The sequence below is a fragment of the Sus scrofa genome, chromosome 6, assembly GCF_054392235.1.
Source record: "Sus scrofa isolate SSC_HxYL_T2T_F1_AM1 chromosome 6, Sscrofa_HxYL_maternal_Yorkshire_Landrace_v2.0, whole genome shotgun sequence".
Lineage (NCBI taxonomy): Eukaryota > Metazoa > Chordata > Mammalia > Artiodactyla > Suidae > Sus > Sus scrofa.
In genome coordinates this window covers 29446267-29459109 of record NC_139388.1, presented here as the reverse complement: position 1 = coordinate 29459109, position 12843 = coordinate 29446267, and the positions used below count along the sequence as shown (strand labels likewise).

General features: G+C 42.8%; 3 protein-coding genes across 3 annotated transcripts in view; 2 read left to right on the top strand and 1 right to left on the bottom strand.

Moving 5' to 3' along the window:
• The window catches only part of TK2 (thymidine kinase 2), a 1024677-nt gene that overhangs the window by 207111 nt on the left and 804723 nt on the right, over positions 1-12843 (top strand). The window lies entirely within an intron of this gene.
• KCTD19 (potassium channel tetramerization domain containing 19) overlaps positions 3036-12843 on the top strand; it is a 108333-nt gene continuing 98525 nt past the window's right edge. The window contains exons 1-3 of the mRNA XM_084959911.1: positions 3036-3253; positions 7109-7180; positions 8612-8706. Of these exons, the coding sequence (XP_084816037.1) occupies positions 3241-3253; positions 7109-7180; positions 8612-8706 (180 nt within the window). The 5' untranslated portion in view covers positions 3036-3240. The remainder of the gene's footprint in view (positions 3254-7108; positions 7181-8611; positions 8707-12843) is intronic.
• Positions 6244-12843, bottom strand: part of LRRC36 (leucine rich repeat containing 36) — a 71569-nt gene continuing 64969 nt past the window's right edge. The window contains exons 12-14 of the mRNA XM_084960063.1: positions 10961-11084; positions 8639-8753; positions 6244-6316 (exon numbers count right to left, since the gene is read on the bottom strand). The gene's annotated coding sequence lies outside the window, so the exon portion shown is untranslated. The remainder of the gene's footprint in view (positions 6317-8638; positions 8754-10960; positions 11085-12843) is intronic.

The following is a 12843-nucleotide window of genomic DNA, read 5'->3' as shown; positions in this document are numbered from 1 at the left end:
TTCCTCCAGCTTTGGGGAAACTGTTTGAATTGCAAACTCACTTAAATGAGCTTAACAGGAGTGAAACCCAAATCCTGCAAATGGGTCTAATGCAGGCTATTAAACTATTAAGCTACAGGTGAGATTACCATTCAATGTGTACCGGTGCAGCAGCTTGGCCCCTCCTATGATTGGCAGTGTTGCTTAGAGGAGCCCAGAGAGAGAACTAGCTGAGTCCTGAAACTCCACCCTGTAAGAGTAAAGTCCCCTCTTCTCAAAAAGTGGTTATGGAGCTTGAGGAAAATCAAGGTCCACCCAGAGCCAGGAAGATCCTTAGTCTAGCAAAATCTGGTACATGGCAGTGACTGACCAAACTGCCATTTCAGACCTTGATTTATCACTGCTCCACCCCCATAGCCTCCTCTTGGCAGAAGGCTTTGGGTACCCTTGCTAGCAAAGCCAGTCTTTCAAGGCAGAGAGGTTGGGATCTGTGGGATGGAGCTATTAAAACCCTCTAAGTATAGCAGATGGAAAGACCAAATCTGTCAGAGTGGTCCTGCCTCTCCTTCTGGGCACAGAACTTCCCTGACGACCCAATCTCCATCCCAGCTGTGTTTCCTTCTTTCTTCCAATAGTGCCAGACTTAGGGTGAGGAATTCTTCGACACTTACTTTCTACTTGCTTCAAGGGCTTTCCTTTCTGGAATGTTCCTAACCTAGGTGGCCCTGGAGTCCCTGGAGCCCAATGTCACTTGGAGTAGGGGATAGAGGGGTAGTGTGGCTCGGGACAGAGATGTTGAGGGGGCAAGGTAGGAATTAGAGGGTGTTGACAGGTGAGCAGGGTGTCACTCCATGTAAGCCCACTTAGCCCCACAGAGAAGTGACTCTTTGGCCCTTCCCTTTATGCCACCAATCCCTACCCCTGCCCTCTGTACCAAGAGACACACAGGAAAAATCAGAAACCCAGTTGACTTCTATAGCAGTGGCCAGCAACCCTAGAGAGTTATTCAGCCTGAGGCAGGCACCCTAGCCACTTTAAGTGACAATAGAAAATAGAGTGTGCAGCAACGCGGTGCAACTAGAGATTATCATACTAAGTGAAGTAAGCTACAAACAGAAGGACAAATACCATATGATATCACTTACATGCAGAATCTAAAATATGACACAGGAGTTCTTGTCATGGCTCAGCGGAAATGAACCTGACTAGCATCCATGAGGACAAAGGTTTGATCTCCGGCCTCACTCCAGTGGGTCAAGGATCTGGTGTTGCCATGAGCTGTGGTGTAGGTCACTCCTAGCTTGGGAAGTTCCATATGCCACGGGTGTGGCCCTAAAAAGACAAAAATAAATAAATAAATAAATAAATTCTTACAACTCTCATAGCTCTCTGTTTTAAAAAATAAAAAATAAATAAATATGACAGAAATGAACCTATCTACAAAACAGAAAGAGAATCACAGATATAGAGAACAGACTGTGGTTGCCAAGGGGGAAGGGGGAGGGAGTGGGATAGACTGGGAGTTGGGGTTATTAAATGCAAATTATTACATTTAGAATGGATAAACAATAAGATTCTTTATTGTGTAGCACAGAGAACTATATCCAATCTCCTGGGATAGACTATGATGGAAAATAATCTAAAAAAAGAACATATGTATAAAAACAAAACAAACAAAGAAAATAGTGTACGATATGACTCAGTCTGGGTCAGACTCTTTGCTCCTCCTTAGAGGTACCCTGAATAGGTCCTGGGCTGGGTCTTATCAAACGTTCACAGGGGAAGGAAGGCAGGGCTGGGTTATAAAAGAAGTGCATTATCCCTGCCTCTACCTCTCCTACTCTCCATCCTTTGTCCAGTGAGGTGGCCTGTGCATTAAGCTTGGATTGTGAAATATAACAACATAGGGCTGTAAGGCTCCTGGCCAAGGCTACCCTATCTTGGCAAGGCTTAGACTCTTTGGAGATCTCTCCCTGGGGCCAAGACAGAACCAGGAAAGTGTGGAGGGTGGCTGTTCTTACTAACACTTCCACAGAAAACGAGCTCACCATAGGTTCCTCAGAGCCATGCAGCTCATAAAAACATGGAGGGCATTCTGGCACAGAGTGGAGCAGCAGCAGGTGCAGCCAGTGGATCAGGCGCAGACCAGGGGTACAGTTCAGTTCCCCCAACACACATCCCTCCCCCTCAGATGCGAGCCCCACACGTCTGCTGGCATGGCCCACCAGACCAAACTATCCCCTACATCATGAGCCCTGGGCACTCTGGATGCCTCCCAGCAGAACCTCCATCATGGTCAGCCACCACAGTGGTTCACCAGGGCAACCTCAGAGGGGTGACTGTAGAGGAGGAAGCGCCTGCTGCTCAGCATCCCCAGACCCCACAAAGTCAAGAGACAGAAGAACAGGTATGTGAAAAGCAACCCAGGCTTATTCCCCAAAGGTGAAAGGCAATCCCTCCCCTCAATGGAACAGCAGGCGGCTGGAGCCACTGACTCCATCAAGCCAGCACCCCCTAGCCAGGGTGTGGAGGCCAAGGGGGGAGCTCCCCCACCAAGGAGTCCCCCAAGAAGAAGAAACTCTCTTTCAAGACTTCTTTTGTGGTGCAAGAGGTTAAGGGTCTGTATTGTCACTGTGGCTTGGGTTGCTGATGTGGTGTAGGTTCAATCCCTGGCCCAGGAATTTATGCCACAGGTGCGGCAAAAACAAAAACAAAAACAAAAAAACAAAAAAATACTGGAGTTCCCATCATGGCTCAGTGGTTAATGAATCCAACTAGGAACCATGAGGTTGCGGGTTTGATCGCTGGCCTCACCCAGTAGGTTAAGGATCCAGTGTTGCCGTGAGCTGTGGTGTAGGTCGCAGATGCAGCTCGGATCTGGCGTTGCTGTGGCTGTGGCATAGGCCGGCGGCTACAGCTCCAATTAGATCCCTAGCCTGGGAACCTTCATATGCCATGGGTGTGGACTTAGAAAAGACAAAAAAAAAAAATCTAATTGAGTGGCTTGTCCTTCAAGAGAAATCGAAAGGGTGATAGGTCTACCTTCTCACCCACAGAGGAAGAGCAGAAGGGGGAGATGAGTACATGCAGTGAGGAAGGCACTCCCCAGGAAAGGAAGGCTGTTGCCACTCATGAGACCAGGAGCCCCAGACCAAAGGGGCAGAGGCTAGTGTTGACTCCAGGGGAAGAGACACAGAAGAGGAAGGACCTCAGGCTGCAGAGCCATCTACTCCCTTGGGGCTGGAGAGTGGCCCTACACCAATGAGCAAGCAGAGTGAGTAGTCGGATGGGGGCAGATTGGTGATCTCAAACTGCAAAAACTGTGCTGTCCTTCTGAGGTCACTGCCTGGACTTGGTGCCCTGGCTGCTTTCCAGTGCTTGGAAAGGAAGGGGCTGTTGCAGCCTATCCACATTCCCTCTCCACGTCTCCTCTCTCTCCTGTGGATTTTCCCATCTTCCATCTGGTCTTTCTCTTAAGGCCAGTTGAAGGTGATCCTTCGATTTCCCAGGTTAGGTTAATGAAGTGAAATGCTCCTTCCCCTGGCCTCTTTCCTTGTTTCCACCCATGCAGACGGCTATTGCTGGTTTCTTCCCCAATTCTTTTCCAAGCAGGCTTTATTTACTCCCCAAATCCCTGAGCCAGATGTGAGGGTGCCTAAACTCCCAAACCCTTAGTGTCCAGCCTCTTCCCCTGTTGAGTTTTTAGTCTCTTGTGCTGTGCTTAGTCTCACCGAAGCTGGGGAGGACACTGCCTCTGTCTAGATTTTTTTTTTTTTTTTTTTGGTCTTTTCTAGGGCCGCACCCACAGCACATGGAGGTTCCCAAGCTAGGGGTCTAATTGGACCTGTAGCCGCCAGCCACAGCAATATAGGATTTGAGCTGCGTCTGCAACCTACACCACAGCTCATGGCAATGCTGCATCCTTAACCCTCTGAGCGAGGCCAGGGATCAAACCTGCAACCTCATGGTTCCTAGTCGGATTCGTTAACCACTGAGCCACAATGGGAACTCCCCTGTCTAGATTTTTATAAATGTCTTACTCAAGTTCAAACCTTTAGCTTGTGAATCAACTGAGTCTCTTTTTTGACTTGGTAAGCAAGTATTACGCTTTGGGGTTGGAGGAGGTCTGTAAGGTGAAAAACTTATTGCTTTTTTTCCCCCTTCCCATTGTTGTAAGTAACTTTTAATGGTCAAACCCCAGATTTGTACTTTTAAAAAAATAACTGCTAAAACCATTCTCTTCCTCCTGGTTTTACTATAACATTTGGAAAAGGAATAAATATTGTCCGCTTAAAAAAAAAAGAAAAATTTATGGCTCCTCTGTACATGCTCCTTTTGGAAACCCACATAAAATCAAGAGGTCTGTGGATTTGTAACTTAGTGATGTGTGATTTTAGTTGTTATCTTCATGTCTCATTATTATGGCAATAGCTCTCCTTCCCTGCACAGCACCTGGGTCAGGGGAGCAAATAAGTGTCTAATCTTTTTGCTTGCCTCCTTCTGACATGACACTGAAGATGAAGAGAGGTACATGGCTTTCAGTGAACAGTCCTTCACCCTCTACAGCTGTCTGGCAACATTAGTTACGTGACTACTTTGAAGCAGAAACATACCTAGAACCACTTTCATTATCGTTTCCCATTGATTTTTAAATGCCTAATCCATCAGGATTTAAAAAAAGACTAGTTCTCAGCCTCATGTGTAAACTGGATGCTGAGCCCAAAGCTGACTTTCAGACACCACACCTCTGGTCTAGGCTGTGTCAGGCTTCTCTCTCATCTCTCTAGCTCCTTTTTGGTCTTCCGTAACTCCACAGGCCATCACTTCATTCTTCTTACAGAGAAAGCTTCTCAAACACAAATCTGCTTACCCTCCTGCCTTCCCAATCTAAAATCTTTAAGGAGCCATGCAACCTAGCTCCTGTATAACTCTTTTCAAGCCCTCAGTCCTATGTTTGCCTGGCGACTGCCCTCAGTCCTATGTTTGCCTGGCGACTGCCTATTCAATTCTTTAGGTCTCAGTTGAAAGATCATTTCTTTTGGGGGCATTTTCCTAACATCACACATCCCTCCCAGGTTAGGACAGTTATTTACTTTCATGACATCATGCCCTACATTTTCTTTCCCTGCGATCCTTCTGGGGGCCCCAGATTATTCTACTCTGAGCTCTTGACCTGGTAGGCTCTGCACCTACGGTACCTGCTACTATTGTATTTGACAAGCTTCTACTCAAGTCTTCACTGATGCCTTCTCCAGTTCTCCAGAGTAGAAATTACCTACTCTCTGTCTCTCTTTCCAGGACCTCGCTAGGTTCTTATTTAGGCCTGTTTGGTACCAATGCCAAGTTTTTAGCTCTGTCACACAACTAAACTCTTGGCTGCTCCAGGGCAGACACCAGACCTTGTTACCTTTTCACTGTGGTGGGAAAAAACTCAAAACATATTTGATGAACTGATCAATAGAGATTCTCTGAAATTTCTTCTAACACAAAATATACCTGGCCATGGATATGTTTTTCCAACTTCCTACTACACAGTTTTGAGTGACACAATGTCTAGTGTTTTCTCCTTTCTGACATTTTCAGCCAAATGTTTCTTTCTTTCTTTTTTTTTTTTTTTTTTTTTTTTTTGCCTTTTCTAGGGCCACTTCCTGCGGCATATGGAGGTTCCCAGGCTAGGGGTCGGATCGGAGCTGTAGCCGCTGGCCTACACCTGAGCCACAGCAACACGGGATCCGAGCTGCGTCTGCAAACTACACCACAGCTCACGGCAACACCAGATCCTTAACCCACTGAGCAAGGCCAGGGATTGAACCCACAACCCCATGGTTCCTAGTTGGATTCATTAACCACTGTGCCACGACGGGAACTCCAGCCAAATGTTTCTATGTAAAATGAAGCTTAGGACTCAGTACCAACTATTTATTCAGGCAGAAGGAAGGAATGACTTGATGATGGGAGGAGATAAAAAGAGAAATAAAAAGAAGGACCAATATAATGTAATCAAAATAAGATTTTTTTTCTTAATTTTGAGGGTAAATGCTACCATACTAGTGGCAATGACACTAAGAGCCCCCAGGGGCTGAGAGAGAAGCGCAAAGAAGGTGTTGAGTACTAGCTCCATAGACTAGGCTCTGGGGCAGAGTCTAAAACACCCTGTATTAGATACTGACCCGTATCATGTGCCACTGGTGAGGAAGAAGACAGCGTGCTTTTCCCAAAGGGTGAAGACCTCCCCAAATGATGACTCTTCTCAGGAGGCAGGAGTGCTTTCCCAGAATAACCTTTTTGCTCTTTATTCAGCTGCTGCAGCAGATACTCATTAGTTACCACCAGGGATCTGAAGCACAGGGGAAAAAGACAGTCATGAAGTCATAAAAGCAAAGTAGATGCCATTCAGACCTGAAATGTTTGCTAAAGATAAATGTAAAATGAACTAACGTCTTTAAATAGAAAGAACTGTCCGATTTATGAGTGGGCTATTTTAAAAGCAGTTTAAAAAAAGTTTCTTTATTCATTACAGTTCTGTTTGACTATGTTCCAGACTGACTGTAGCGATAACATAGTTCATTTGCATTTTATGTAGTAATTGTTCTATTCTTTCCAAAGCACTTTCATGATTCTTGGACTCTGTATTACCATGTAATGTTAAAAGCTATCAGAGGCTGCCCATCCTCCTAAAAAAGAAGCATACACAATGCTATTCATTGCAGCATTATTATTATTTTTTTTTTTTAGGGCCACATCCATAGTATGTGGAAGTTCCCAGGCTAGGGCTGAATCAGAGATGCAGCTGCTGGCTTATGCCACAGCCACAGCAATGCCAGATCTGAGCCACTTCTGTGACATACACCACAGCTCAGGGCAATGCCGGATCCTTAACCCACTGAGCAAGGCCAGGGATAGTCAAGTTCCTTACCACTGAGCCACAACGGGAACTCCTGCAGCACTATTTGTAACAGCAAAACACTGTCTACCTAAATGTCCATCAATAGAAGACTAATTAAATAAAGACAGAGTGGAATCCCACGCATCTTTAAAAAGGAATGAGAACTTACTCTATACTCTACTTTGAAATGATTTCTAAGATGAAATGTTAAAGCAGCATTATGCCTCTTTTTACATAATACAGGGCGAACACAAATACACATCCACACTGGCAATGGAAGCCTAATGCGAGAGAAGGAAAGGACAGAGGAGATAGGTAAGGAAACTAGATTTGTCTGAATTTATCTGATTTTGTTGATCTGACTTGGGGACCATGTAAATGTTTTACATAATTATAAACAAGATGAAATAAAAATGAACAATAAAAATATTCCCTATGAATCCAAAATAAAATGAAATAAATTGAACCTGTATACTGAATTGATGGTTTAACAATACGCAGAATAATTATTTCAAATCACTTTAAAATATAGCAACTTGTACATCACTAAAGAGATACACCCTAATGTTCTCAAAGTGTGGTCCCCAGGCCAGAAGTAACAGTATCATCTGGAAACTTATGAGAAATGCAAAATCTGGAGTTCCAGTTGTGGCGCAGCAGAAATGAATCCAACTAGTATCAGTGAGGATGCGGGTTTGATCCCCAGCCTTGCTCAGTGGGTTGGGGATCTGGTGTTGCTGTGAGCTGAGGTGCAGGCTGACAGTTATAGCTCCGATTCCACCCCCTAGTCTGGGAACATCCATACGCCATAGGTGGGGCCCTAAAAAGCATGCATTAATTAATTAATTAATGGGGGAAAATAAAATAAAGATCCAGTATATATTTTAACAACAACAACAACAACAACAAAAAAATGCGAAGTCTCAGTTCCTAACCAAGATCTGCTGAATAAGAGACTCTGGGGATAAGACCCAGCAATCTGCATTTCAACAAGTGTTTTAGCTGATCCTGATATACACCCAAGTTTGAGAACCATGAATTTATGCTATTCACTCTACTTTTATACATGTTTGAAATAATTATAATGAAAAGTCAAAAAAAAAAAAAAAAGCCAGCCAGAACAAATACGGGTTGAATCCTCTGAATATGAACATATTCCATGGAAAAATCAGGAAATGAAGTTCAGGGCTAAAGGTTTGGGGATGGAATTATGTTTAATTTCATTGAAGGTCCTAGTTAAAGGTGTTTGGCAAATCAAAATGTGAAGGGCTTCTCTAAATGCGCCAATAGTCTTGAGGCCTCTTCTGATTTGTCTGGCCTGCATCCTGACGGTTTTGTTCTTTGAAGAGGTTGATGTTATTGAGCTTCTCTGAACACATACATGTTCATGGATTCCTTCATTATCACTCTCTTTGGGTGTTCTTGATGTCTCTCCTATGACCAAACAGCAGGTAGGCACTTTCCAGAAGAGCAAGATGGCTAATTTTAAGGGTATATTATGACCAAGGAAAGATAGCTGACCCAAACAAGAGTCCTGTTGGATCCAGTGAGAAATGATTTATTATTGAGGTATTGTAACCAAGCAGTGCCAGCAAAGACGTTTAGTTCCTGGTGTTTTCTGGAAAGCAGTATCTTAGTCCCTGAGCAAACTGGCCTGGATACTTGTGGTTTACACACAGAACAGAGTTAATCTGAAAAGTATTTGCCAAGTAAAACAAAGAAGATAAAGTAAATATTTGTTTCCAGAAGCCAGCTATATGGACCCAATCCTACCTCTGACTTTCGTGGAGAAGGGCCACTGTCTCCTCCAGCTTCTTCAGTTGGGCAAGCTCCTGGTTCAGGTAAGCCACCTGCATGCTCAGCTGCTGGTTTTTGCGCAGAAGATCATCTACAAAGATTATAGTAGCCATAGTGAGCAGAACTCCAAGCAGCTAGTCTTGGAGCAGAGCTTGAGTGGTCATGTGGATATCTTGATGAATTTGGGGCCCCCTGCACCCACCTCCACACTTCACTCACCATTTCTTCCCTTGGAGACAGCAGATATAGCAGCAAGCATACGGGGTATAGCGACACACATATTTGAATTAAAACTCAGTCACTTAACACTGCACATGTAGTTCATTTTTCTTTGTTTCACTAGAGCTAGTAACCCTGTTATAAGGAGTCAGTGAGACAGTTGTGCTCATATACCATAGGCAGTCAATAAATATTAGGTCTCCCTGTATTCTCCATTTTAGTTCATGAATATATGTCCTTCACTTCTTACGGAGTATGTGAAAACATCTAGAACTGTGTCAGGCACAGAGTAAAACCCCAATGAGTGCTTGCAGAAACTGGGTTTGTGGCCAAGACATTCATACCTAGCTTTCTAAATATGTTACCACGGCCTACAATAATAAGATAGTTAAAAGCATGGGAACTCTGGTCCTAAGCAAGTCAGTCTTCTAGAACAGCAATTAAACTTCAATATGCTTACGAATCACCTGGGGTTCTTGTTAGAAAACAGATTCTGATTCAGTAGGTCTGATGTGAGGCTAAATATTCTGTATGTCTAACAAGCTCCAACGTATTGCTACTATCACTTGCACTTTGAATAGCAAGGTTCTGGAAGGTGGAAATCAAGGTTGCAACAGCTGTATTTATCACTAGTAATCCAAAATAAAGTAATGGGTCTCAGTGCTGATTGAAAATAGGTATCTAGTGAATAAACATCTATTTATTTTCTATGTAGGTAAGTAATATCTTGAATATTTAGGCTTATGAGTATCAGATAGTGATGAGATTCAATTCTGGAAATTCAGTGCTGACTTTCAAATGAAATTTCTCTTACAAATCTAAATACCCATAATGTGTGTTCGGAGGGTCTGAGCTGTAAGTTTAAAGCCAAGGGTAGACTTTATATTAATACTAAATCAGTACAAATCAAGATTTCCATGGGGTATTATTTTTCACTTATCATAATGGCAGAAAAAATAATAACCCAGTGTTGGCAAGGGTGAAATGAAAAGCATTCAAATATACACCTATTGCTGATGTGAGTATAAAATGAAACCGCATTTCTTGGGAATGATTTGGCAATGTGTAACAAAAGCCTCAAAAATGTCCCCATCTTTTGACCCACTAATTCTACTTCTAGGACTTCTAGTCTCCTAGGAAAATAGCCTAAAATGCACATAAAGATTTATATACATAGATATTAATAGCTGCATTATTTATTATAGCATAAATATTAGGACTCTCGGCTTCATCAGAAGAGAAGAAAGAGAATCTTAGAGACTCATTTTCACTCTAGGGTCTTTTCTTCTATTTCAGGTCATCTGAATGTTTGGAAATTCATAGAATTATTTATAACATGACAGATTAGAATTATTTATAATATTATAAATAATGGCAGTTATAATAGCTAATATTTTAAAAGCTATACAGAGGACTAAATAGATAAATATGGTATATTTTGTGCTATTATAGGAAATGCATATGCTATTAAATTAATAACATTAGGTTGTAAAAACCAGATTGCCCAGGGTAGAGAGCAGAGGAAACTGCATAAGGATCTGAGGGAACTTTGTAAAATAACAAAAGTGTTCTGTAATTCGAATGGGATGGAATTAAATGACTGTATATATCTGCCAAAACTCATCAAGCTTAAAATGTATTTATGCACTTTGTTGGAATATAAATAATTTTTTAAAAATCAAGACATAAATGTTAAATTTGAGTTAAAAATACGTGTAGGGTATGATGAAAAAGTATACCAAAAACATTAATAGTAGTTATTGCTGGGTAGGGAGTTATGCTTTCCTTATATTTTTCAAACTTTCTGTAAATAATACCATTGTCTGCTATAATAAGAAAAAACAAGTGTCCTTCTCAAAAATAATGACAATAATAACAACATTTGCAAATGCTTTACACTGATGAAAGAGTAAACTCTTTTGCTCTGGTAACTCAAGCTACCTGCATTACTACTCTGTGAGGTAAGATGGTTTCCATTTCAGAAGCCATGAGAACTCTGGATGACGAAGCTTATTAAATGGGTGATCTATAAACAAAAGGTTGTCTTGGGACACACCACACACGTTTTCCTGAACTTACCATAACTGTGGGACTGGTGCCCACTCACAACTGAGGTGGCAGTACCTTCCTCCAAGTGCTGGATTTTTTCTGACAAAATGAGGTTTTCCTCCAACACTCTGACCAGTTTCTGCTTCAAACTTTCCTTTATATTAGAAAACAAAACACAAACACACTAAAAATGAAAAATTCTGAATGGAGGTCAGCATCTCTCTCACTAGAATTTTTGTCTTTTTTTTTAGGGCCCCACCCATGGCATATGGAAGTTCCCAGGCCAGGGGTCAAATTAGAGCTACAGCTGCCAGCCTATGCCACAGCCACAACAACCCCAGATCCAAGCCACTTTTGCGACCTACACTACAGCTCATAGCAACACCGGATCCTTAACACACTGAGTGAGGCCAGGGATTAAACCCGAGTCCTCATGGATATTAGTCGGGTTTGTTACTAATGACCCAATAGGAACTCCTCTCACTAGAATTTTAATTCATTGGTGAATTTAGCTCAAGTGCAGCAAACAAATTTATCACATGTAATTGTAATCTTTCCTGTGAGTTATCCACTGCTCTTACAGAACAACTGGTCATTTTGACAAGTGGCCAGCTTGTCTGAATCACCTATCTAAAGTTTCTAGAAACTGAACTTGATGTCTGAAAATCCTCTAATGTTAAGAAAGGAGGGTAGGAGTTCCTGTTATGGCTCAGCGGTGACGAACAAGACTAGTATCCATGAGGACTCGGGTTTGATCCCTGGCCTTGCTCAGTGGGTTGAGGATCCAGAGTTGCTGCAAGCTGTGGTGTAGGTCACAGAATCAGCATGGATCCCACATTGCTGTGGCTGTCATGTAGGCCAGGGGCTACAGCTCTGATTTGACCCCTAGTCTGGGAACTTCCATGCGAGTGTGGCCCTAAAAAGGGAAAAAAAAAAAAAAAAAGAAAGAAAGAAAAGAAGTGTAAAAAGCCTAAGGATATGAGTCCCTTCTTTCCCTCCCAAAGCCAGCAGCCTGATGCTCTAGGAATGGCCCGTGGTTTAAGGCTCTCTGCTCCATCGGAAGGGAGGAAAGACAATCTCAGAGACATCTAACTTCCCTCATCAGAATCAAACCATAACCTTTAAGAATATGGTCCTGGAGTTCCCGTCGTGGCACAGTGGTTAACAAACCCGACTAGGAACCATGAGGTTTCGGGTTCGGTCCCTGCCCTTGCTTAGTGGGTTAAGGATCTGGCGTTGCCATGAGCTATTGTGTAGGTTGCAGACACGGCTCGGATCCCGAGTTGCTGTGGCTCTGGCGTAGGCCGGCAGCTACAGCTCTGATTCTACCCCTAGCCTGGGAACTTCCATATGCCGTGGGAGCGGCCCAAGAAATGGCAAAAAGACAAAAAAAAAAAAAAAAAAAGAATATGGTCCTAAATATTTTCACTCTAGAGTCTTTTAAAAAATTCTTCCATTATGGAGTTCCTGTTGTGGCTCAGCAGAAACAAATGTGACTAGTATCCATGAAGACACAGGTTTGATCCCTGGCTTCACTCAGTGGGTTAAGGATCTGGTGTTGCTGTGAGCTGTGGTGTAGGCTGCAGACTGGCTTGATCTGGTGTAGCTGTGGTGTAGGCAAGCGGCTACAGCTCTGATTTGACCTCTGGCCTGGGAACCTCCATATGCTGTGGGTGCAGCCCTGAAAAAAAAAAAAAAAAAGACAAAACAGCAACAACAAAAGACCAAAAACAAACAAACAAAAATTTTCCATTATAAGCCTTTCCTTAGAATTTTTGGATTAGGGAGTCATCCCTGCAGAACCTCCAAAGTGTCCCCACAAATTTTGTGTTCCTGATTTGCACAGACTGACTTTTCTGCATTTTGGTTCATAAACATTTTGGTGTTCATGGTGATGATGATCTTTATGCCAC